Source organism: Macaca thibetana, chromosome 6 (assembly GCF_024542745.1).
Source record: "Macaca thibetana thibetana isolate TM-01 chromosome 6, ASM2454274v1, whole genome shotgun sequence".
NCBI lineage: Eukaryota > Metazoa > Chordata > Mammalia > Primates > Cercopithecidae > Macaca > Macaca thibetana.
The window spans coordinates 86,226,778-86,253,970 of record NC_065583.1 but is presented as its reverse complement, the minus strand read 5'-3'; the positions used below and the strand labels follow the sequence as shown (position 1 = coordinate 86,253,970).

Genomic DNA, 27,193 nt, shown 5'->3' with positions numbered 1-27,193 from the left:
ATTCACTGGTGCTTCGGCTTTCTGCATATTGGCACTAATTGGATGCCTGTGATGCCTGTGTTCTAGAACATCATTTCTAGGATGTTTATACAGTGCAACCTTAAAAGACAAGAGTATATCCCTACAGAGTAGAGAGAAGGTATTTTTAATGTACAGTCTCCTAAAGATAATGCCTCCCTTTATTAAATGTAATGGGTTGCTTCCAAGGTGGCTGAATAGGAATACAAAAGTAGAAACAGCCCAAAGGTTCATTAACAGGTGAATGCATGAACAAACTGAAGTATATCTGTACATCTGTACCTCGGTCTGCAGCTCCCAGCAAGATCAACACAGAAGATGGGTGATTTCTGCATTTCCAACTGAGGTACCTGGTTCATCTCACTGGGAATGGTTGGACGGAGGGTGAGCTGAAGCAGGGTGGGGCATCACCTCACCCAAGAAGTGCAAGGCGTTGGGGGATTTCACTTTCCCAGCCAAAGGAAGCCATGACAGACAGTACCTGGAGAAATGGTACACTCCTGACCAAATACTGCGCTTTCCCCATGGTCTTAGCAACCAGCAGACCAGGAGATACTCTCCTGCACCTGATTCAGCATGTCCCACACTGATGGAGCGTTGTTTACTGCTAGTGCAACAGTCTGAGATCAACCTGCAATGCTGCAGCTTGACAGGGGGAGGGGCATCCGCCATTGCTGAGGCTTGAGTAGCTCACACTGTAAACCAAGCTGCCAGGAAGCATGAACTGGGTGGAGCACACCATAGCTCAGCAAGGCCTGCTGCCTCTATAGATTCCACCTCTGGGGGCAGGGCATAGCAGAAACGTCCCTGTCTGACAGCTCTGAAGAAAGCAGTGGTTCTCTCAGCATAGCATTTGAGCTCTGAGTACAGTCAGACTGCCTCCTCAAGTGGGTCCCTGACCCCTGTGTAGCCTGACTGGGAAACACCTCCCAGTAGGGGCCAACAGACACGTTAAACAGGTGGGTACTTCTCTGGGATGAAGCTTCCAGAGGAAGGATCAGGCAGCAATATTTGCTGTTCTGCAGCCTCTGCTAGTGATACCCAGGCAAATAGGGTCTGGAGTGGACCTCTAGCAAATTCCAACAGACCTACAGCTAAGGGGTCTAACTGTTAGAAGGAAAACTAACAAACAGAAAGGACTATTTCATCAACATCAACAAAAAGGACATCCACACCAAAACCCCATCTGTAGGTCACCAACATCAAAGACCAAAGGTAGATGAAACCACAAAGATGGGGAAACCAGAGCAGAAAAGCTGAAAATTCCAAAAAACAGAGCAACTCTTTCTCATCCATAAAAAAGGATGAGTTCATGTCTTTTGCAGGGACATGGATGAAGCTGGAAACCATCAATCTAAGCAAACTATCACAAGGACAGAAAAACAAACACCACATGTTCTCACTCACATGTGGGAGTTGAACAACAAGAACACATGGACACAGGGCGGGGAACATCACACACCAGGGCCTGTCAGGGAGTGGGGACCTGGGGGAGGGATAGCATTAAGAGAAATACCTAATGTAAATGATGAGTTGATTGGTGTAGCAAACCAACATGACACGTTTACCTATGTGACAAACCTGCACATTGTGCACATGTACCCTAGAACTTAAAAATATAACAAAAAAGATAGAATAAATGTAATGAAGATAAGCAAAGGGCACATTTATTTGTAGCCTATTATGAAATGTTGAGTTCCCTAAGCTCAAGTTTTCTGTGTAATTCAGGTGTACAGCAACTGCCTGAGCCACTCTGCATCTCCCCATGGGACCTGGTGGCTGAGGGAATGAGCATGAATGCGAAGCTCATGTTATTGCTATGTCATGACTCATAAAGTCCTTTGTCTCTAATCCAGGGACCTTGCATGTCAGTATCCATGAAACTGTGGCGGCTAACTGGTTAGCTTGCAAGGATAATAACATTTCAGACCCTTCACAGTTTTTGACAGACGAGAGGAGAGGGTTTTTATTTTTAGTATAATGCAAAGAAAATAAGATTTAGAGTCAGGTTGATATAAGTTTGAATTTTGGTCCATCCATATCCTAGCTGGGCAACTGTAAGCCAGTTATTTAACTTTTGGGTTTCTTTTCCTCCTCTATAAAAATGAATATAATGGTATATAAATGAAAGCGTTCTTGAGTACAATTTAAACAAAATAATTTATGTGAAATGCCTAGAACAATACTTAGCACAAAAAAAATGCTTTCCTCTTTAATGATATTTTCATTTTCTACTTTTTCCTTATAGCTTTATTACTATATTTTTAAAGCTCATATATATGTCTTAACACTAATAGGTAGACTTATATGGAAAATGCTGAATCTCCTCAGTATGTAGTGTATGAGCTACTCAACAAATATCTGTTAAATCAGTCAACGACTAGTTGATAAGAATAGCTTATTTTATTCACTCACTAATTCATGCAATCCTTATTGAGATGTTATTATGCTCCAGGCACTGAACTAGGAAGCAGAGATTTAGCAAAGAAAGCCCAGGCTTTCATGAAACTTACTTTTGGTAAACACAGATTTAGCAAACACAGACAAGGACTTCAGACAGTGACAAGTGCTATAAAACAGCCGAGGCAAGAAAGAGCATGGGTGGCTGGTGAGGTTTAGGAGAAGCTTCTATGAGAAGGGTTTACTTTATCTCCCACCTGGCAACAGAAAGGGGCCAGCAATGCAAATATCTGAAAGAAGCACTTTGCAAGCAGAAGGGAAAGCAAGTGCAAAGACCCTGAGGTGAGAACAAGCTTGACCATTAGAGGAACCTAAAGAATGTCAGTATGCCCACCTTCTCACAGAAAGTGGGAGAGAGGAGAATGGTAAGAGGTTCAGGCTGAAGAAGTAGGCAGAGGCCAGATCATGCAGGTACTCCTAGCATGGTACGGATTTGGATCTCATGAGTTATTATGAAAGAATAAAAGAAATTAAGAAAGAATTATTCACTAGAAGAGTAATTTTTAAAAACACGTTTCTCAAATTTAGGGAAAGTATTTAACTCCATAAATACATGTGGATGGTGGAGTTTAAGCTGAGATTTCTTATCTTGCTGGTGGATTCCCTCTATTAATATTATTTATGTTTGCTCTTGAAATATCCCTGGGAATACACTGTAGTTGAGAAGGAACCAGAATTTAAAGCAAGCAAAATTTCTCTTATAGTAATAATAGTAATATATGGTGCTTACTATTATAGTACTTGGCTCTGTTCTAAGCAGTTTACATATATTTGGTCATCCAATCTTCACAATAATTCTATAAACAACAGTAATAATAGATACTATTATCCACAATTAATAGATAAGGAAACTGAGACGCAAAGAGATTCAGAAACTTACCCCAAATCACATATCTAGTAAGTGTTGAGTGCATATAATTAAAAACAAAATCTCTTCCCAACCCAGAAAACTTCTCCACAATGGTAGAAGAGAAAGAATACAATTTTATTATTGAATAAGCATCAAAGCTGAATATCATACATCACAAGCAATCAGCTAAGAGATTACAAAGACGGAAAGAAATCGTACCCTTTTTATATTTATATAGCCAAGCAGATACAACCCATACATACATGTTCTTAAGATAAACAATGACTAGTCCTCAAGGAAGGGGACTTGACAGCACCATTTTTCATGCACAGTTCATCCTAAATTAGCCTGGTATTGGGGTGACCATCTGTGTTACTAATTGGCTTTACCCAAAGGAAAAATTAACGTCTCATATCTCTATGACAGAAGGTAATTTAGGAACTAAGAATCCCCCACTGAAGTTAGGCTGCTACCCTCCCACAAAAACTGGAAGATAGGGACACTATCTTCCTTGATTGCATTTCAAAAAGATGGTTCTTGGTTCTCTGATCCTTGAGAAACATATTCCTGGGTCATAGAACTCACAAGAGCCTTATTTAGTTTTTAAAAAGATGTATATAGATTTCAAAGAGATAAAGAATGTGCAATTACAAGTTTTCTAAAGTAAATGCTCTAAGAAAAGGGAAGGGGTAGAAATCTTTTCCCTTATTTTTAAGACGAAGAATTAAGCCTCCAATTTTTAATTTGCATTTGGCCTTACATAAGTAGCAGAGCTGAGATCTGAACCTACACAGTCTGGGTCTAGGATCTACTTTCATACTTTAACATTTCTATTTCTTAGGCACTCCATTCCTATTTTCCCTATTTTTCCTTTTAAGAATGTGTAGAGTCACATTCTTAATTCTCATTTTTTCTGCCTTTGTTTTGGCAGAAAAAAGTAACTAGATGGGGCAGAGCAAGCTAAAATCATATATATTGGGCTGCATACTGTCAATGGAACTGATTTAATTCCCAAGAATTTAGCGCTGTAGCAAATATAGCTCAATTCTAACAATAATTTGGCAATCTGCCCATCTAATGTGGCATTAACAACCTAGGCAGACTGACAAACAAGGTCATTTTATATACATTCCAGATGATGATTTTCTAAAACTGTCTGTTGCCATGAGCCAATGCTGTCTGACACAGAAATCATTCAAGGAAAGAGTCGTTGGTATGTTGGAAAATGAAAATGAGCAACTAATAAAATAACTACAGCAGTTTACATGGTCACTAGCAGAATATGCAAGAGGATAAGATGAAGGTGAGAACCCATAAGATGGATTTTCTTAGTTTTATGTGCGTGAAAATTACCATTTCTTTTTAGAAACAAAACTTCATTTCTAAAATATCCCTTTTATTCATAACTGTACAAGAATTTTTATCCACATACTCTGTAAGAACACTGCAAGGGGGTGGGACAACCGTTTACCTGGTATAATTTGATCTCTGATTACAGGAAGTTTAATAATTCCATTCAAAACAAGAAGAAGGTATAATACATGACATATACTAGCTTATATTTAATAGAAAATTAATTAAGACACAATTAAACAATGTACTGCAAACACAGCTATATTATGTACCCCCTCATATTAACCTTCTACAGTGAATCTTTGTCTTTGATCTTTCCCAATGAAAATGTATGAAAAGAGTTACTAAAGAGAGGCCCAAATTGACTTATAACCATTTATTAATAAAGAACACATCATTAGAATAAAATAAATGTATAGGTACATATATAAGTAAGAAAGCAATAAATATGCAAATCCAAACTAATATAAAAAGACAAGATTGTTAAAGTTTCTGATAAGACATTTCATTTCATTACATATGAATCCTAGTGGTGGGAACGAGTGTGGGATGAAAGGAGACTGCGAGTTTGCTAATTTTGAAAGCATAGTCCAGTATTCTAGTAGCAGACAGTATACTGCTCTTGTATATTTGCAGTTTTCAGGATTGCTGAATATACTGTAGCCTGGGTCACAAAATACCTATTATCATATTAACTTTTTGTTAAGCCAGCAATAAATTCCTAGATTTTTAAAACTCAAATCAAGCAATTTTACCACTGCTAAAAATCTAGTCAATAAAAATGTCAATATCTTAGTCTTCCAAACCACAAACTACAGAAGCATTTCATTCATAATGAACTAACAGAGCTTCAAATATTTCCCTTTCCTCTTGTATTTCTTTCAAACTTATACTTAAGATCCGAAATTTTTCACTGACAATGTTTTTTTCTATAAGCTACCTATAAAGTCAGCCAGAAACAATGGTTGTATTGATAGTGATAATTAAAACAGCTAACATTTGTTATGGCCAACATTTGAGGGCTCACTATGTACCAACCACTGGTTCTAAGGTCTTTACATGCATTTAATTCTCACAGTAACCTATGAGATAATTAGTATAATTATTCCAATTTCCAGATGAGAAAACTCAGGAACACTGTGGATAAATACCCTATCTAACTAAGGTCACACAGCAAGAATGTGATGAAGCAAAATTCTAAACTAGGCAGCCTGGCTCCAGAACCTACATCTTACCCACAAGCTTAACAGTCAATAAGGCATTTTGTCTTTTCTAATCATCTACATATGACGCCTTTCAGTACTTAATCTCAAAATTAACATTGACCCTCTTCTATATGTCATTATGTTGAGCCATATGGGGGCTATAATGAAATGTAAACATGGATACTATGTTAAGATGCTCAAAATGAAAGGTTAAGATGATAAAATAAATATTTCAAAAACTACTACACATATTAATTGCCAAGTTAATTCTCTCTATGTACTATATAGATACACTAGAGGCAGAAGAGAGAACTTTTGGATGTAAAAACCTGTTCTGACACTTCCACTCACCAGTTCTGTGATTTGGCCAAGACAATTAGATTTTGGAAGCATTGTTATATTAATTCGTATAACAATGACAAATTCTATTGATATCGCTCTTTTCAAATTGTGGGATACAACCCATTAGTGAGTCATGAAATCAATAAAATGAGTCAAAACCAGCAATTTTATTTTTTTTAATGGAATGGAAAATATCCATCGTTATCTTAGTTTCTTAAAACTTTCAGGGTTTTCTTGTACATGTGTGTATGCATATGTGTGTACAGAATCTGATATAAAATGTATGTCTTCATTTGAATATGGTCATAAAAGTCTGAAAGTCACTGTTCTATTCCAAATTGATAAGGGTTGCAGCAGATAATGGGTTTGAAGCTCTTGTTTCTGTAAAGATCTTTCCAAAGATGAATAAACATCTTTCTCTATATGCAAACTCCTCAAGAGAACCAACCCTGTCTTACTAATATTTGTATCCCCAGCACTAGCACAGTGCCTGACACAGAGCCAGTTTTCAATAAATGATGGATAAATGGAAATAGACAGTTTAAGAAATAAGAATTTACCTACATTTTAAATAATTGATAGAATTTGGATACTTCTGAGAAGGGAGTAGGCAGGTGTTTTTAGAATTCATTCTTTCATTTCCCAATCATATACTACAGCAGGGAAGGAAACCAAATAAAAAGCTTTCTACTTAGAACAAGAAGAGAATAAACTGAGTGGCACTGCAAAGCCAGGATGGTACCCCTGGTGCACTGATCCCGCCTCTACTGCTGTGAACAGGCAAAGGTTACAGGTCCTGAAGCCTGAAGCTGCAAAGATACACTGAGAACAACTGAGAAGGGCTGAACCATTTTCTTAGAAAATATAAAATTAGAAGACTGTAATTCATATTTCCTATTTTAAACAGGAGTATAGAGAACAAAAGTCAGATATTACTTGAGAAGCAGAGTGTCAGAGAACCAGGAATTAAAGACATAAGCTAATCCCCAATCAAGCATCTAACTGCACATCCTGCCTTTAAGGATTGGGCCCCAGAACTTCTCAGGGATTCTTCCAGAGAAATCAGTAAGTCACTGCCCTCTCTAAGCAATCTGTGCATCCCAGCACTGCACCAGGCAGAAGGTTGATCATAAACAAGCACAACGGAAGGTGTTCTGTAGCTCAGGGCATTCATGCCTAATCAGAAGCATCGAATGCTCTCAAATAAAGGGCTAAATATCCTACTTCATGAAACTGTTGGTAAAAATCCACACCAAGTCCTGCCATGCGGGACTTAAATAGGGAGAACCGTAGCTTGACGCATCTTACATTACTTCCTCCTTTGCTTTCTTCCTTGATTTATTGTTTGATATTTCTCAGGAAAGAAAGAAAAGAAGAATGAGAGCAAAGGAGAAAAGAAAGGACAAAATGAAAGAAGAATAAGGAAGGAAAATAAATGAAGGTTTCTTTTCTGGCAGGTATTAAGAAGAGGTGCTGGAAGCAAGTTTTCCCCCACCTCGAAGCGGGGCATGGCCCAGTCCCTGTGCTGCTTGGCAGATGTCTGCTGGCAAATCCAATCCTTGTCCTCTCCTTACCCATCTCAGACTGCTGGCTCTCTGTCAGCAAGCATCCAACTGGGATCGGCAATGGGAGGAGAGCTGGAAGGGAGAAGTCAGAGTACTTGGTACCTACTTCATTGGGTGACCCTGACAGCTGGACTCCTAACTACATTGCATCTTCTGTCCCTCCAGCCTAGGGGTAATAGTGACATTCTGCTGTTGCCAAACCCTGGGTTGCCTAGAAGTCTCTTTTTGGCTTCTTAGCTCTTCCACAGCTGTGTAACCAATTCCCTACATTATATTCTCTCTGTTTTAAATATTCAGAATTATGTTTTTCTGACTAGACTCTGCCTAATAAACTTTTCAGAAATGCAGCTAAAAAGACAGAGAGAGGAACGAGACCTGGGTTAGTTGCAGGGAGTAAGAGAAAGCAAGATGAGGTGGTGAAGTAGGATCCAAACCCAAGCAGGACATTTTAGGGCACATTTACATGTTGACTTTACATCAGGATGCCCTTCACTTTATTGTTTTAACTTTAATGACACTATCTTGTTCCACTGTATTTTATGTTTACATTCTATTCATGACATGGGATTTTTACTTAGAGTAGTGACAGAGTTTTTCTGAAATACATACATAAAATTTGTAAAGTCAAATTAGAGAAACTATTAAATAAATCTTGTGCAGGTGTTGGATATATGTGGCCAAAACTATGAATGGCTGGAATTTAGGAAACCCTGGCATAAGAAATAATAATGTTCTTAAATAATTTCAGTACTGGTAAGGACATTTAACAATGTAACAAACCTGCACGTTATGCACATGTACTCTAGAACTTAAAGTATAATAATAATAAAAAATAAAAAATAAATTAAAAAAAATATTACGGTTTGCCAGGAAATTTCCATCATTACATTACTGTCCTCAAACTCTCCTCAAAACAGATGTTGACAACAGTTTCTGGCTCAATTCCTTGTGTATATGATGAGAGCTTGTGGGATATAGGTACTTAATGAGTACTAAAAATATAGTCAGAGGAGATGAGTAAAATTAACAAGATCTGTCTCATTTTACTTTTTAAAAAATAATTTTAATGTTAAAAAAAACACTTGCTACTATTTATTTTTTCTAATTATAAGGTATATAATTCATGATCTAGAATTTGAAGACAACAGAAAACCCACAACTCTTTGAAAAATGAATGCTTACATTGGTATTTTTTTATTTTTCGATGAACTTATATTCATAGATTATATACACATACAATTCATATCACGGTTTGTCCAATTTCGTGTTTTTAAAATTTCAGATTATAATGAACACTGTTCTATGCCATTAAAAATGCTTCCAATAGCAATGAGCACACTTAGTGCCCAGATCTTGTCATCTAATACTATTCTCAAAAAAAAAAAAAAAAAACAGGAATCCTTGAAAACATGGCTATTTCTAGGACTAGAGCAGGAAATATATAAGAAGAGCCTGCGACCGGGCGCGGTGGCACACTCCTGTAATCCCAGCACTTTAGGAGGCCAAGGCAGGCGGATCACGAGGTCAGGAAATCCAGACCATCCTGGCTAACACGGTGAAACCCCGTCTCTAATAAAAAATAAAATAAAATAAAATACATTAGCAGGGCACAGTGGCGGGCATCTGTAGTCCCAGCTACTCGGGAGGCTGAGGCAGGAGAATGGCATGAACCCGGGAGGCAGAGCTTGCAGTGAGCCGAGATCGTGCCACTGCACTCCAGCCTGGGCGACAAAGCAAGACTCCGTCTCAAAAAAAAAAAAAAAAAAAAAAAAAAAAAAAGAAGAAGAAGAGCCTACACAGTCTAATGGGGGCCGTAAAGAAGTAAGGAAGGAAGTGCTCCAGAAAACACACACACACACACACACACACACACACACACACACACACACAGAGGGGAGTATATCAAAGAGGCACTGAAACAAAATGAACACGTTCCCAATGGCCTGCGCCAGAACAATCTGAGCAAAGAAATAAATACAGTCATATTGGGTTATAATCCAAAGTATAAAATAAGTAGCCATTAGCCCACACTGATATAAATATATGATTGAATAATGGGAGAGAACAGACAAGTCTGTGCTGAATTACAAACAATTTATGTAAATACTCAACCTTCAAAGAGATGGGACTTAACTTCTCACCTTTTAAGGATAAGCTGTGCATAGTGACTTCCCTCCAAAAACTACAGTATGGAAAGGGGGTGGGGTGAGGGCAGGTAAAGTGCTGAATAACTTTACAGTGGAGAAACCTGACAAATGCTACCTCAGCCAAGCCATCAAGGTCAGCATTAACAGTGGTAAGTCATGTTGATAGTAGGTACCCTCGATGTGATGTGATGAGAATGGCACTTTCCCTTTGTGGTTTCCTCTCAAAGACCCATGACTCCAGTCTAATCGTGAGAAAAACATCAGATAAATCCCAACTGAGAAACATTCTACAAAAGATCTGACCAGTACTCCTCAAACCTATCAAGGTCATCAAAACAAGAAAAGCCTGAGAAACTGTCACAGCCAACAGGAGCTTAAGGAGACATAACTAAATGTAAGATAGTATCTTAGATAGGATACTGAAACATTAGGTGAAAACTAAGGGATCTTAATAAAGTAAGGACTTTAAGTTAATAATAATGAATCCATGTTGGTTCATTAATTGTAATAAATATGCCAGAGCCATGTAAGTTATTAATAATAGGGGAAACTGGATGCAAAGTACATGGGAACTCTCTGACCTCTATTTGCAATTTTTCTTTAAATATAAAAGTGTTCTATATAAAAGTTCATTAAAAATGCTTATCAAAATATTTCAAAAACATTTTAAAATGATGCTCAATTGGTAGTGGTACCTTGTCAACAATTAACCCCTGAGGAAATGTCTGTCCCAACAGAGGCTACATACAGAAATGGGGGATTCAGATCCACTGGTACAGGTAGCTTAAATCCTGGAGCCAAAATATGGGTACAGTGTCCACCAGATCCCACCCCTAAGGCTGGTGACCTTGTAGCTATGGGAGCAGAAAATGAAGGCATAGTACAATTTCCTAAAGATGAAAAACAATATCATGCTCCCCTCTGTTTTTTTTATTACGGGGAATAACCTATCTACTAATGATCAGTACCTGTGTCTTTGTGTCTGCGGCCAAGAATACATTCATCAACTGGGTAGCCACCGCAGCAGAAGAAGCCAACCACAGTCAATGTTGACTATGCATCAAGTTGCCGGAGGCCACAGGAAATAGACTACCTTGGAGAATCATCCCTGCCAACATTTCTGAATGGCTGAGTCACTGCCAAAGGGGCCACAACAACACCACAACAATACTTGCAACCCAGCCTGGACTTCCTTTGACCAAAGGAAGAAATCTATCTTTACCCAAGTGAGACAAAAGGTGAACTCCACCCTCGCCTTGTGTCAAAAGCTTTGGTATCCTGCCCAATATGCCTGGAACAGTATATATTGGGAAACTGCTGTGCTAGTGGCCAGATTCCATATAGCCCCCCTTTTGTCTGGAGGCCTTAAATGGCTCTTCTAATGTTACTCTGGGGTTTCTCCTGCCAGACAATTGTCAAAACATACTCCAAATCAACAACATTGCCCCCAGTGAAACACAATCTCTTTGCTACTTTAATAATACCTTAATACTCTATAATTACAGCAAAACCATTGCTGTACCCTGGTGAGGACCCTGTGGGTATGCAGATCCTACGAGTGGCAATACCTGCCCCCACATTGGATGGGGAGATGCACTTTGAGGTGGCCATTAATTCCATTCACCATCCGGGATAATACTCCCCTCCCCAGTAATCCGGACTCCCTGGTGGCGGTACCCTATCACAGTATTCTCCTCTGCCACCGGTACAATCCTGCTTCAGCGACAAATTAAAATATTAAGCTTACATGTAGAAAAATCTCTTAATGACAGTAGCATTGGACGTATGTTGTTATCAGATGAATTTGCTCAGCTGTGTACTGTTGTGTTGCAAAATCGAATGGCATTAGATATGCTTACCGCAGCCCAAGGAGGGGTTTGTGCCTGACTTCATACTGAATGTTATGTGCCTATCCCTGACAATTTTCACAATATTACTCTCCTTGAAAAGCCATGGTGCGTGTGGTTTTTATTAATTGTGCTTTTAATTCTCCTGTGCTCACCCTGTATCTGTAATCTATATCAACTATGCCTTCCCCATGTATCTGTAAGGGTATTTTCCTACAATTGAGTATCAAATTGAGGCCAAGTTTGGAGGAAAAGTTAAATATTAAATTTGAACTCAATTGAACATGACACAAACAATGGTCACCAAGTCCCAGAACAGGTTGTGTGAGCCCCCTGAGGCGTTCATCCAGCGATGTTTCGGAGAAATCTCTATTTCAATCTATGTCTATATGTTAGTTATTAAAAAACAATAGACAATCGCAAAAACAAGTTGACCTTTTTGTATTCCTTGAGCCCAGTCACAAAAGGCCCTGGTGACTGGACCCCATGCCAAAGAACTGGTTACAAAAGAGGGTTCCAGACCGCACCAAAGCGCCATGAGACCTCTCCTTGCTTGTGCACGGATGAGTGGCCGACTCTGGAGCCCAGGCTGTTGATTCCTGGTGAATCCTCCATAGTCTGGTGAGTGTAAATATATATATACATATATATGTGTGTGTGTATATATATGTATATGTGTGTGTGTGTATGTATATATATACTTTTCCCTTCTCCCCTTCCCATTGCAATTTGCTTTTGCTTATATCATTTGCTTATTATATCTGTATTGCCATATACTTGGGATAAAGGCTGTCTACCCTTAAAGGTACTGTGTGTGTGTCTTTTCTTCTCCCCTTGCACATTTCCAGCACAGAACCAATGACCAGGTAATAACCCAGAGGGTTTATTGTAATTATTTAAGCATTCCTCTATTATTGGAAATGTGAGCAATTTCCAGTTTTTCTATTAAAACTAACGGAGTGATAAACAATTCTAAATATATTTTTGGTTCAATCCTTTGATGACGTCTTTGCAATAGATTCCTAGAAGTTCATTCGACTTTTTTAAAAAGTTAAAATAAGACATATTATGCACAGGAGCTAACCCAAAGAAGCTGAAGTCCCATTAGACTGTGAAACTTTTCCAAGGTAAATTCCATTCCTCTAGGTAGTAAGGAAAATATCCTAAATTTGTTCCCAGCCCTATTCATTGATTTCTGCATCCATTCAATAAATATCTGAGTAGCTGCTATGCATTAGACAAATGTACTGTTGGAAAGCCATTTAACCACTTTGAGACCTCGTACTCTGATCCATAATAAACACCAAATTGTCTTCACAGCTGAAGACCATTTCCCGATCCTTGAAATGAAGCAGTACATATATGAATAGTATGCAGTGGGCGCTTTATAATAATTTTCTGCAGCACTTGAATCTCCCGGCTATAGTGTGATTCTGTAGCTGAAAAAAAAAGATTCCTCCCACATTAGCATTTGGTGATTTTTTTGAAATGCTTATTTAAAAATCTAATTTCTTTTCTGTAATAAATGATTTTTCGTAGTACTTGCAATCTCCATTTAATTTTGTTGCACTCTGGTGCCACCTAACGCTCATCTTCTCTGGGATATCTGTGTTTCTTCATCCTTCTATAAACGTTATTTTAAGCCTGGGTGTAACGCTACCACAAAACTTCCCTTGATTGCTTCAAAATGTTCATCTGTCACCAAGCCCTTCAAAGTTTGTTGCCACTGTTTCTATGACATCTGATTGTTTCTTCCTAAAACTTACAGATCTCTTCAAGAAATTCAACAATGATGTCAGTCAGACGGAGTTCCTTGTAAATGTTCTCTGCAATGGAGATGTACATCTAGCCAATTTATTGGGGGTGGGTTGCGCTGCCCTGGAGATACACCCATAAGGAAGCAAGGAATCAGGATTGGACAGAAGGAGAAGGTAACCCACAATGTGGTTTCAACTGAGGCCTCCTTCGGTCCTACAGGGAGCTCTGGGGCTGGGACTGCAGAGTTGCCCCAAATAGAGGCAAGAGGGCTGGGTCTTTATAGCCCCTCATCAACCAGCCACTGGCCACTTGGAGGGACATAACTTTGGGAGAGGCTGTGTCCTGAGGCCAAGGGCAATGCCTACTAGGGACACAGCTGTGAAGCCATCACAGTCCATGCCCCAGCAGCCAGGGGATGGGCCCGTCTCGAGATGAGGGGATCTGGGCAGAGACAGGTCAGCCTTCACTAACTCTTCGCCTGTTCATTTACCTTCATGAGTCGAGCAGAAATTAAGGGAATCTAACTCTTGAAAATCAATCCTACAATCCATAGACATTTTTTGATCACAGGATCACAGGTGATTTCTAAGAGCACACAGTTCATTTCAACTGTGAAATGGCTAACCAAGCCAGCACCTTTTACTCACATCTCCAAGCACAGTACCTCCCATAAGGTAAACACTCTGTAAACACCATAAAAAGATACCAAAAGTATCATTATTCTTAAACATTACACCCATTTTTAGGAAATGAGAGGAAATCAGACATAAAAATAATATGAAAGGACCAATAATGAGATAAAGATGCCTAAATCGGTTCTCAGAACTAAAATCTGAGACAGGACTGCATGGACAGTTGTGTGCTTAGAAGATTAGAAATCAATTTAGAATATCTCTATTTGAGAAAGTGATTATCTCTATTTAACCTTGAAAAATAAATTCCCTGTAAACATAATTGTAGCAATGTAGGAAATTCTCAGTAGGATTAAAAAGTAGCTTAATTTAAAAACCTAGAAACTCAAAAAATTGTGGCTAATTAACCCCTTCAGACATTATTTTAACGAAATATCAAAACTCTTCAATAAACATAAAAAAATTAAAAATAAAGTTCATTTATGTCAAACAATGTCATCTATCCCTAATTATTCTGTATACTACTCTAAAAATTAAAAGCTTTTTTCAAATAATAGACAAATCATATATTATTCAATTTGATTTCGCATTTATGGGGCATTTACTATGTGCAAAGCGTATATAAAGCAAAGGAAGTGACTGCAAGTGACTCCTGCTTAGATCTTCCATTTTAAGATGTGACAAAAAAATTGTGCAAGTGTACGAAGGCTAAGCCTTATGAAAACATTATCTATGCAGTACGAGCAGCCTCTGACTTCCTGAACTGGGGAAAGTCCAGAGTTCATTAGGAAGCTGTGTTTACTGTCTTCATTTGCCCAGAGAAGCAATGTCACTAATGGGAGTTGGTTTGCAGATGAGATCTCCTAATGTACTTCTAGCAGCTCCAGCCCAAGTTCTTGGAGCAAGAAATTATGAGGGACAGGAGGGTGGCAGAGGAGAACACGGCAGTTTCCCATTCCCTTGCCAGACCCAGAGCCATTCTTCAGCCAAGCTATGGATCAAAGCAAGTCTGTAGTTAGCATCTCATGCCTCCCTTCCCAGGCACCTCCATTCAAAGCTCCACTAGTTTCCAGCCTCTTGTCACCTCCCCCATACTAAGTCCTGTGGCACCCATCCAGGCCCAGGTTGCTGTCACAAATTCTACAGATTGAGCTAAATCACTTCCACCCATGCCCACTGCTCAAAATTTACAATGTTCTATCCAGAAATTAGAAGGCAAGAACCTAGCTAATTCATGCTAAAGTATAAATGGTCATTCCTGAAGGCTCCAAGAGACACCAGTATAATGTTTAAAGATACCTGCTGCCTCAAAAGTGGAGATGAACGACTATCAGAAGTGATAGAGTGGAGGAGAATAAAGAATGTATATTGAGCATTGCCACATACCAGGAACTTACATTGTACCCTCATAACAGCACCATCAGGTTGGTATGTTATTCCCCCAGTTTTACAGAAAAGAAATGTGAGGTTTAGAGAGGTTAAGACTTACTTGAGTTCTGGAAGACAGTCTGCCTCCACCTCTCTTCCCCATGGGCAAAGTCAACCAGTCCCGTCTCCACCCAGGGGCAGGCAACTCTCCTAAGCCATTCTTCTCTTGCACTGTTATCTTCTCTTCTTTTTTATCGAAACCACAGATCCCCTTAAAAAACCATCTTCTTGCAAAGTGTGATGACAGGGACAGTAAAAGAAGCTGAGGCAGCAATGGGTGAACACTACTAAAGTATATTTGTATAATGAAGCTGCTTGCAAGTGGAGTGCGGATCAGGAACTGTTTATATTCTAGGCTCTGAAAGGAGGAAAAGAGGATGGTAAGTGGATTTATCCCTTGAGCATCAGTATTTACCTCTCTAAAGTATGTTTTCTAAGTTCTTTGCTAAAATTCTAGGACTTCATTAATGTGATAGCCTTTAGGTTAACTCAGTTGCTGTTATTTGTACCATAGCTAACTTTAAAACTAGTCATCTCATTAGTATGGCTTTTCAAATACTAAAACCCATTCAGGAAGAAAAGCATTAAAAATCTAGTTGATATACACTTTAAAATTCTATACTCTATGTTCATTTTATATTGAAAACACAGAAAAACAGTCTCCCTCTCCAAGGCAGTGCTTCAGACCAGCAGCTGAGTCCAGTAGCTCACAGATAGATTTTCTGGATGGCTGATTATTCATCTTCCCCACTGCTGGTGACTGACCAAACCCCACATGGGCTCTGCACCCCACGTGGACACTGGAAATATCTGCCTGCCCAGAGCAATCTGATTTGCCTTTAAAAACCCGCCTCTCTCCCACTCTCAGTCCACAGTGTTTGGGTTGAATGCCCCTCACTTCTGGGTTCCAAAATACACACATAACCTGCCCAAAGCACCAACTGGCCACAGTAGACACAGTGAGGGTCCAAATCACTCCCAATGTCACTCACTCCCAAGCATGGTCTTTCCCATGGGTGGTCACAGCTGTGAGGAAGATGTGTGCCTAGAGATGCTGAGAGCCGCCAGTAGAGAGTCTGCCTGAGAGAGAAGATGTCCAAAGCCAAGCAATTCTGGGAGAAGGAAAGAAGGAAAGGTGGCAGAGGGTGGTGGGGTAAAGACAGAGACCTGACGACTGAGGCCTGGATCCAGCCTGCCCTGGATCTTTTCAGCTGTGGCCAATACACTCTCCTTTGAAGCCTAATCAAGGAAGAGTTGAGCTGCTATATCTTGCAATGAAAGGCTCGTGAACAGCCCATCCCTGATGCCTGGGCTCTGCTCCATCCATCCCATTAGACATCTCCACTCCTACCCAACACTCCTCAAATGTTCCCAGTATCATATGGGGAACTACTGTGTGCCTCTTTAGCTCCCAAGCATGGCCTAGCTGGCAGGACATGAGGAGTCAGCCCCAGCAGCAGCTCAGTCTCCTTGGCCTTCTTACACCAAGCCCAAGCTTCAGTCCAAGAGGTGCTCACATTCCACCCTCAGCTCTACCCAGCTTCCTTTTCATAGGCTGCTGCCCCAAGCAGAGAATCGGGCTTCCAGGCAAGGAGCTATAAGTTAGGCCTGTGGTTGGCTTATTTTAAAGGAAGCAATTGTTTGTGCGCCCATTTATCAAACTCCAGAGTGCACAAGCACAGATCCATATCCCTGTGAATCATCCACCTCACAGGTTTGAGAACTGCCCTCTAACAAAACTCTTTCTTCATGGTGATTTCAGACTGCAGGCTTCTACATTTTCCAGCACTTTTATAAGATGGCCATGAAATCAATGAGAAGAAGTGAACACAGAGCTGAGAGTACACTACTGCTGGTGCAAACCAGACCAATTGTTCAGGTAGTTGTCGCAAATGAGGTCATTAAGCCTCTGTATTTATCTCCCAAGACACAGGGATCCCCATGGTTTTATTTACTTAAAAGTAGAATGTCTGTGCTACCTGGTAGTGACACTTATGTTTTACGTATATATGCTACCTCCTCATCTAAGAGAAAAAATCTCTGGAGTGCAGGAGTATTGGGTTTCCAGAATCTAGAACAGATTTTCAATTTCTTATGTGTGTAGGTGGCAGTCGGCAAATGTTGACAACTGAGGAGGATAATCAGAGAGAGCTTCTATTAGATATCACAGCCTCTGGTAAAGGAATCTCGCTTCTCAAAGGCTCAGACCCAAAGAAGAGTCTCATATAAGAATGCATAAGAAGGAAACAGAAATCAACTTCTAGGAAACAGAACCCCATATTAGCAAGAAACTCCAAATTTGGGTTCCCCTCGTACCCTGGTATGTTTGGTAAATGCTGTAGGCTACAGCTTCCTTTTTATTTCTGGACACGTCTAGACCTACTCTTAGGAGGCCAGTCTACAGATTTTTCCTCCTAAAATCAATCCAAGTGCCCTGCAAGGTTCTAGGATAAATAAATATGCAGGCCATGGTTGAAATTTCAGAGACTCAAGTTTTAACTTTTATAATGCTAATGAAGCCATCTAATTTCATAAGAATTGTTACTGAGTCTTCCTTTTACCCAAGGGTATTAACTGAGAGCTCTGGAGTCCACGGATTGAAAGTCATGAGTTTCCCTCCTTGAGGAAGAATGCACAATTCTGGTTTTGTGTACATTTCGGTGGGGAAAATACCACAACCTTTGTTAGTTTCTGAAAAGGGTTTACGATACCCAAAATAGAATTAGAATTACTCTTTAAATCTGTTTACTGTTTGAATAGCATAATGTTTACTTGGTTATGACTCCAGTAAAATACTACATGAAGAACAACAACAAAAAGACTACATCGCATTTTTCCATAATAGCAAATAAAAGAATATGTAGGTTCTTGATACCCTTTTGACTTTGGCGTGGCTTCTGTCATTGAAAATTTCTACTAGATGCTATTTCCTAGTCCAGATGGCAGTAATGCTTGAGTGCTTAAAGCAGTCCATGCTCATATTGGTCACTGTAGTAGTTGGCTGGGGAGGTCAATGCAGAGACTGGCAAACCTCAGTCGGGCAGGGGTTGGTACAATTTCTGATCACTCACATTTGCTAGATGTGCTAGAATCTATACCCTGAGCGTTCACAGAAGAGCAAGTAGGCTGGCTTATGTTGCCACTTCAATTTTGATTGTGTGACAGACTACAGTCTCCATGAAATATTTTGACATTTCCTTCTTTTCCCTCCTATAACATTGCATAACAAATGTAATGGTGAGCTTTTACACACTTTAACTTTTCCTTCTTGCTTGAGAACATTGCTGCAAATTTGTTTCATAAATACGAATATTGGCTATACATGGAAATATAAAATTCAGATTTTATATCTGAGAAAATATATAGGAAAATACATAACAAATTAAATCTACTTTACCATGCTTTAGATCTGTTCAACAGAAAGTCTTCCTAATTAACCCATGCTTATGTTAACAAACAATACAGATTTTTAAATGTACAACTCCTTATAGAACGCTTTCCAAAGTTTTTCATTTTTTCCCCACCCTAACTTCAGGAAAGAAGTTGAAAGCTCCTGAAAATGTATTTTTTATAATTTACAGTCATAACATCTGGATCACTGAGCTTTATCTAATTTTCATCTCTACCTAGGCTCGGAAATGTGCTGTCTAGGAGAAATCTCTCCCCTGAGCACTGATAATGAGACATTAGATTGCATTTCTTGCCTTCATTTACTTTCCAATAGTACTCAATAAAAAAGCAATAGGAAGAATGAAATGGCATGTTTTTCCAGGGGGAAAGATACTTTCATCCTCTAGGTATTTCTATTTTTGTCGACATTTTTAAAATACCATATCCTAATAGGGAAAACATAGCTCCAACCTACTTCCCTATCTCTTTACAAGACAACTTTGTGAGTACAATGTGGTTCCACACATAGAAGCAAAGGAAAGCTATTCCCAGACCAAGGACATGAAGTCTCCTGAAGATGGTTCCTCTCTTCAAGGCTGAGCATCCAGGCTCTCAAAATTGCTTCAGTGCTTGCTAAAGTCCAAAATCTCCCCAAGATCTGCAAGGTTCTGCATAATCTGGCCCCTGCCACTAATCCCAGACCCATCTCCCCCAACACACACACACCTTCTCTCTTAATCACCAAATCCCCACTGTCCAGGCAATCTTCCTCTAAGTACCTCCTGCTGTGGTTCCCTCTGCCCAGAACTGTCTGCCACATCCCTGACTTCCCTCCACCCTGAAGAAATCTGACTAACTCCTATTCATTATTTTCATTTGATCCTAAATGCTTCTTCAGGGAAACCCAATCTGATCCTCCCTCTCTCAAGATTGGGTTGAGACTACTTATTATACAATTCATTCCCATAATTCTCTGTACTTCTCTGATTTAGTTATCACAATTGTAATTGGTAACAATTTGCATATATTTTAATGTAATGGATGTTTCTTCTATAAGATCATAAGCTCTATGTGAGTAGGAACTGTCTTATTATCAAGGTATTAACAAGATACTCTGTCTACCACAACATAGATATTTCATAAATATTTGAGGAAGGGAGAAAGAGAAAGATGGTTACTAAAATCATTGGTATTTAATTGGAAGGAGATCTTCCAGCTACACATACATATCTGGGATTGGTTTATTATATAGAACATTTTAACTGCATATTCTCCCCATTCCAAGACATCTGGAAAACAGCTACAAGACAACACTCATGAGCAGATTTAGGGGATCATTCAAGGTGGTGGAAGAAGTTATAAAGTTATAGGAAATAGTCACAAACCTTCTTGGAAGGCCAGGAGGTTTGCATAGCTTCAGTAAAAGATTTGGCTGAAGGCAGCAGAATTCTCTTAAAAACTTAGGGCATAGATACATAGGAATGTAGAGGAGTTTATCTAAATAGCTTGTTTACTCATGTGGTCCTAAGACCAACCTTTGATCATCTGTGGATACATCACTGCTCTCTACTAGGGAGGTTGGCGATGTTAATCACCCTCTGGTAGTGTTTACTGGAGACCTTTGTCATTTAATCTGTACTAAATAAATGTGAACTTCACCAGCTTATCGGGACCAAAGCTGCAGACTCAGGCAGCAGATTCCCTTAGCTGCACTGACAGGCAAAATATCTGTGTCAGTGTACGTCTTTCATCCATCACTGGGTCAGGGTCTGCAGGTCAGACCCAGCAAGCAGACCTAGCAGCTTTTCAATGTTGAAGAAAGCCACCTATAACATAGCAGTTAGACTCATGAGTTTTGGAGTCAGTTCTTAGGTACAAAATCTGAGCTCTACTGTTTACCAGCTGTGTGACCTTGAGAAATGTCCTCACTTTTTCTAAGCCTCCACTGATTTATCTATAAAATGAGGCTAAGAATTCCCACTGCTTTACTGTTGTCACAAAGATTAAATGAAGTAATGTCTGCAAATCCATTAAGACAGCAACTGGCATAAGACTAAGATTTGCATGCTGATATTATCATTATTAAGAAACATTAGAAATTATGCCAAATTCAGAAGACATTATCTCATATCTTGCTTTCTCCTTGTTAAAGGAATATACCCCAAATGGACATCTTTACAAAACAATTAAGTGTTCAGAAAAGAATTTGTTTTCCTGTCCAAAGATCATAACTCCTAGACTAAATACAGAATATACAGCATTATTTTTCAGAGGAGCTTAACAACATGATTTGAAGTCATGATATGTGTATAGAACTCACAAGAAGAAAGATCTGAAAATATTCACTATGAGGTCTCAGACCTGAGCCAAAAATAAACACACCAACCCATTCTCATTCACTGGAAACTTTTCTCTAACTAATGGTGGCACCTTCCTCTAGCCTTCTCCCCAAAACTGTGGAGAGACCTACCAGCAAGGCTGGTGTTAAGGGACAGTCAGACTCAACCACAAATCACAGGTTTGGGCACCAAGCATGTATCTAGCACTAGTGTGGTAATGTGGCCTCACCAATGGTGAAGCAGTGGGTAGCCTGGAAATTATGGCGTTGGTAGTAATCAGATGTCTGTCAATATCTAGCTTTGCCACTTACTAACTATGGACAAAACCAGGACTGCCAAAAAGTTACTTAGCCTCTCTAAGAATTTCCCATACATAAAATGCAACTAACAATATCTATTTGTTGAAACTGCTGTGAAGTTTAAGTGAGACAATGTACATAATCTATAAATGTTTCTTTGAGATGCTGTATATAGAATGCCTAAGAGACGGATATATTTCATTTATTTCCCCTAAAATCATGCCTTTCAGGGGAGAAGAAAGTAGAATGATAGAAACAAGATGAGGCTATAGAATATAGGAAATGAAAAATTATAGAACTTTTAATGTATAACATATGTCTAATAATAGTATCAATAACAAAAATAATGATGGTGATTTAGTGGGGTGCCTGGTAAGGAATAATTTTTTTTTTTTTTAAGTAGAACTGTCATTTAAAAGTTTCTAGTTACTTGGGATTATATTTTCCTAAGCTGGGTTCCTCAGGCACAACCTACTTTAGGCAGCCTATTTTGTAGTGTTTAAAGACACAGACTCTGGTGACATAGACCTGGGTCCATCATACAGATGTATAACTTTGGGCAAGTCAGTTAATCGCCTGTGGTTCAGTTTCCCCATTTGGAAAATGAAGAAGACATCAACCTAAGTGTTGTAGTAAATAAATCAGTTAATATATATACAATACTTAGAATAATGCCTAATACATAATGTTATATATGTATAGCTATTATTAATATCAGTTATGAAGTGTCATTTTAAAATGGAACCGGGTAAGAAGCTCCACATGTTGGTTGGCCTCAGGCCAGAGGTGAGATGGCACAACTGAGCAAACAGAGCCCAGCTCAGGGTAGGCTGGGGAGGAACTCGTCAGCAAGTCAGACCTCACCTAATGCAGCTTTAGAAGATGGACTGCAGGCCGGGCATATTGACTCATGCCTGTAATCCCAGTACTTTGGGACGATGAGGCAGGCAGATCACTTGAGGTCAGGAGTTCGAGACCAACCTGACCAACATGGCGAAACCCCATCTGTACTAAAAATACAAAAATTAGCCAGGTGTGATGGCAGGCGCCTGTAATTCCAGCTACTTGGGAGACTGAGGCAGGAGAATCGCTTGAACCCAGGAGGTGAAGGTTGCAGTGAGCCGAGATTGCACCACTGCACTCCAGCCTGGGCGACAGAGCAAGACTCTCTCAAAAAAAAAAAAAATTCATATTGTGATTTAACAAAAGTTAATTCAAAGACAGGGTAGTAAAGAGCAAGCCCTACCACAATAGATAACACAATAAGTATGTTCGTGTACACTTACGCAAAAGCAGCTCACGCAACACATTTCTGGCACCAAATACAAATGAAATTGTCTGAAACTCACATCAGGCATATACTCCTAGAAAAAGAATAGATTTTAAAATATGAAATGGGCATTTGTAAATACACCATTCAGGATATAATCCAGATATAATTAAGAGGATGAAGAAAGTAATAAAATAGTGTAAGAAATGTTTTTCAAATAGAGCCACTGAGAGGCATTAGCATGGCAACATTAACAGAAAATAAGACATTACACTAGGCAGCCACCCACCACACAGGAAGGCTCTGCTGTCTCAGACCAATTTGTTCCTAATTCAGTTATTTACCAGCTCTCATTCTGAGGTGATCTCAAAAAATGAGATTCTTGTGATTATGGGAATATATCTTGTGATTGTGGGAATATATTTTTATGATCCTAAAAGTATTTCCCTTCCTCAAATTAGAAAAAAAAAATGAACTATATCAATAGAGAAACTCACCAAAATGCCTCCCTATTTTTTACCTGTAAGGATCATTTTGTGAGAGTTAAGTCAGGCCATGCTTGAAAACACTAATGATTGATATTATTGTGATACCTGGGTTTGAAAGGATTAAGGGAATAATTCAATGAGTGCTCTCCCATGGTGGCTATAAATATGATATACACTTATAGGAGAATGACTATCCTACTGAAGAAAAGGCATTCCTTATATATCATAGCTTTAATATATATTATATTATATATAATATAAGTAAAACATTATATATAATATATATTTTATATGGCACTCTTTATATTTATATATATTTTAAATTCAAAGTAAGATTATTCATTTCCTTTGTAGAACACACACGATAGTGGTTTACTAACCACAAATGCCATCTTCCAATTGTTTTTTCTCTTTTGCTGAACTAGTTTTTGTGCATCTATTCAGACTAGATAAACTAAAGCCATTTGTAAAGATTATATCATCATTTAAATGTAATACTATTACTTTATTACTATTAAAGTGGATGATTAAATTTAGAAGTGGAAGAATGCTGATGTTCTTCTGGTTATCTTTGACTCCAGTGAAAAATATCATATGCATGAAAGAGTAGGCACGTGCATAAACCATGCCTGGTAAAGGTATCCTCTGTGTGTGTGCATACATGTGTGTAAGGCATATATCAAAGCAACACAAAATGTCACAAACATCAAAGGAGTCAATTATTAAAAATTTGCCATGAAAAAAGATATTTTATAAAAGCTACTAATAAAAAAAATTGCCTGACTGTCCTTTCTTTATTTTCCCTGCTCATTTTCTAAGCAAAGAAAGAAAACTGATACTATAGCTGAAAGGTAAGCCAGAGGGCACAGAAGGAAGAGCCAAGACCTAAATAATATACCGCCTGGATAGTCCCACAACACAGTTCCATAGGCTAATCATCCAATTTATCCAAGTCATCCAAGATATACAAAGTTATCCAAGTCATACAAAGTTATCCAAGTCATCCAGGTTATACAAAGATTCTCCTATGGCAAATTGCATATAATTCTTCCTCATTCCTGGCAAATGCCCAGTAGGAAAAACTTGAAGTCAAAGAAAGTGAAAATGCCAGATAAATAATAGGTATAAATACACTTCAAAATGCTTTGTCTTCCTTGAAAAGCCCACAGGCAGAGAGCATGCGGCCTGAGAAATTCTGCCAACTGCAGGTCTCCCTCCCATCTCTGACTATTCCCTTCTGTCTTATTCTGCTGATTCCCACAGAGAAAGCAAGGAAATAACAAAAGCATCAGCCTGAGTGTAGAACATTTTGCTGCATAGTGGGCCAAAGGGAGCAGAGAGAGGCTGAGGGGATGACTCAAATGGTCAAGTCTTTTTTTTTTTTAATTGAAACTCTGTTGAGTTCAACTGGTGTATATACAAGGCCAGACAGGACCAGGCAAAGTCACAATCACAGCCAAACCCCATTACTGTTCCTCACCTGAAGCTTCCTGTAAAAGTAGAGGAAAGCAAAGAAGAAAAGAGAAGGTGCAGCCCATGTCTACTTCTCAGCTAGAGACACGTGGTCCCTGCTGATTTGGGGGTTTGGCCCCGCAGGGCACAGGAGGCAACTGTTCTGTGGCGACCCAGAGCTTGTCTCTAAAATCACTTCCAATCCCAAAAGATATTTTGGAAAACACTTGGAGTTCCAGTGTGGTGTGGTGAAAATACTATTCAAAAGCAACTATAAAAATAGCTAAATTATTCTTATATCAAAATCAACTTTACATTTCAATATAAGAAAAAGAATCAGATATGGCCTAAGAGTATGGATAGAATATCATTTCTATTTTGAGAGAATATCTTTTGGCAGTTTGCAGAAATGGACCATTTGCCACGCACAGATCAGCCTTGCACAGGAGAGAGGATGCACTTTTAACACATTTGCAGCACACTACCTTGATCAAGAATCAAAATTTCCAGCAGAGCCCTTGGATCCCAACCTCCTTCATTGTAACTATTTCTCCAAATATGTAGCCACTCTGGCATCAAGCACCATAAAAATTCAGCTAACAGGTATATGTAGGAGGTGTTCTTGTTTTGTCTGATTTTTAAAACTAACATGTTTTACCCTTTCCTTTGCTCTATTAACACTCACTACTTTCAGTGCCTGATACTGCACAAAAAAGAGAACCATTTTATTCTGAAGAACTCAAAATAACTTAAAGAATAGGAGTTATTACAGTAAATAGGTGACAATCTGACACTTAGGAGCCTGGCACCCTCAGCCATTCTGCAGAAATGCAAACCCAAAACTCAACTCCCACCCAGGGAAAAAAATATATATGTTTCAACAAAAGCATCTCTGAACAGAACTAGGAAAAATCAAAAACATAAGGAAAGGGGAAAACATGCTGTGATGAACTCTTTCTACTCCCCCTTCCCTGAATATTCAGCCAAACCCCTGATCCCACAAATCTTTCCATCTGTCACCAAGGTCAGAGCACAGCCCAATTGCAGGCTCTCACTGAGATTACTGAGGCCTCCTCATGGTCTCCTGTTTCCACGCCAGCTTCTCCCTCCTAAGGCTCAGGATGACCCAGCCACTACCCTGCTCAATTGCCTCCAGGGTTGGAGAGTACATGTCTCAGCCCTGATATCTGGCCACCCTTTCACTCTCATCTTTATTCGCATTACCCCTATGCCCACACCCTAGATTTCAGTCCCGCTACTGACTTCCTATTTTTTGCATACACAGGACACTTATTTGCCTTTGTGCTTAGTCAACAGTCTGTCACCATTTCCCTATGTCCAAATCCTAATCACACTTCAAAACTAGGAAGTGGCCGCCAGACAGAACATCCTCAAACTGTGGCCACCAAGTCTACAGAACTCCTTGCATCAATGTCCACACTGTCTCCTTCCATCTGCAATGAAAGAGGGGTGCTTCTTCTGGCTGAAGGCTAAGGGAGACCTCCCTCCCATGGCCTGTGGGACCCACCCCAACACATGTACTTAGGAACTTTATCCCATCAATTATCCCCCTTTCTCCTTTACCTTTGACCTCTCCCTCTCCATAGGCTCCATCAACTCACTCAAGGTATCTCCATTTATAAAAACCTTTCCATGGCCCGTTTCTAACACTTTCTCCTTCTCCCACTACTGCTTTCTTTTATCGTCTGTATAGAGCCAAAGTGCTTGGCCACTCTCCCTGTCCCCACCCCCACAATTTCCACATACCCCCCAACCCACCGCATTCTCACCTGCATCCCACCACTCATTTCTCCCGGCTGGTGAACTCATCCCATTAGTCTGTAAAAGGTATTGACACCTACGTGTAGTATTGGTACCTACATGTATTGCCCCAGACAATACATGCTTAGCACTTGCCCAGCACTTGGGGGAAGGGGAAGTGGGGAAGGGAGAAACCAGATATGACCTCTCTGAGTCAGAAGTTCAAACTGACAGCTAAATTCATGCCAGAGATATATTTTATTTAACCTATGATGCTTTTAAAAATATATGATTTATCTGACAAAAATTCAGGAATCTAAAGACTTCACACAAAAATCTGGGATTTGGCTTCTATTAAAGAATCTAGAAGCTCTGGCAATACAGTTTCTTTCCCGGGTGCCAGTAATCAGCTGAGAAGCAGTTGCTCCTTCAAGGGGGCAGGGGCTCCCTGGTCCACCACGGCCCCACCAAACCCTCTTGGCCCCTTGTCTTTATTTTGGTGACCCCCGTGGGCATTGGAGTTTGGAGTTTGAAATCCCTGCTTTAGATCATTTGCATCCAATAAAAATACAAGTATGAGACACATATG

General features: G+C 39.4%; 1 protein-coding gene across 7 annotated transcripts in view; it reads right to left on the bottom strand.

Moving 5' to 3' along the window:
* Nucleotides 1–27,193, bottom strand: part of MCTP1 (multiple C2 and transmembrane domain containing 1) — a 594,209-nt gene that overhangs the window by 558,424 nt on the left and 8,592 nt on the right. Inside the window, exons 1-2 of one of the 7 annotated variants that reach the window (XM_050794296.1) lie at nt 22,920–23,603; nt 15,667–15,963 (exon numbers count right to left, since the gene is read on the bottom strand). The exons of 4 other annotated variants lie outside the window; for them this stretch is intronic. In XM_050794296.1, coding sequence (XP_050650253.1) covers nt 15,667–15,963; nt 22,920–22,991 — 369 coding nt within the window. In that variant the 5' untranslated portion in view covers nt 22,992–23,603. Of the gene's footprint in view, nt 1–15,666; nt 15,964–16,597; nt 16,852–22,919; nt 23,604–27,193 lie in introns of those variants that run through there. 2 more of the 7 variants (XM_050794299.1, XM_050794295.1) reach the window with 2 other exon arrangements.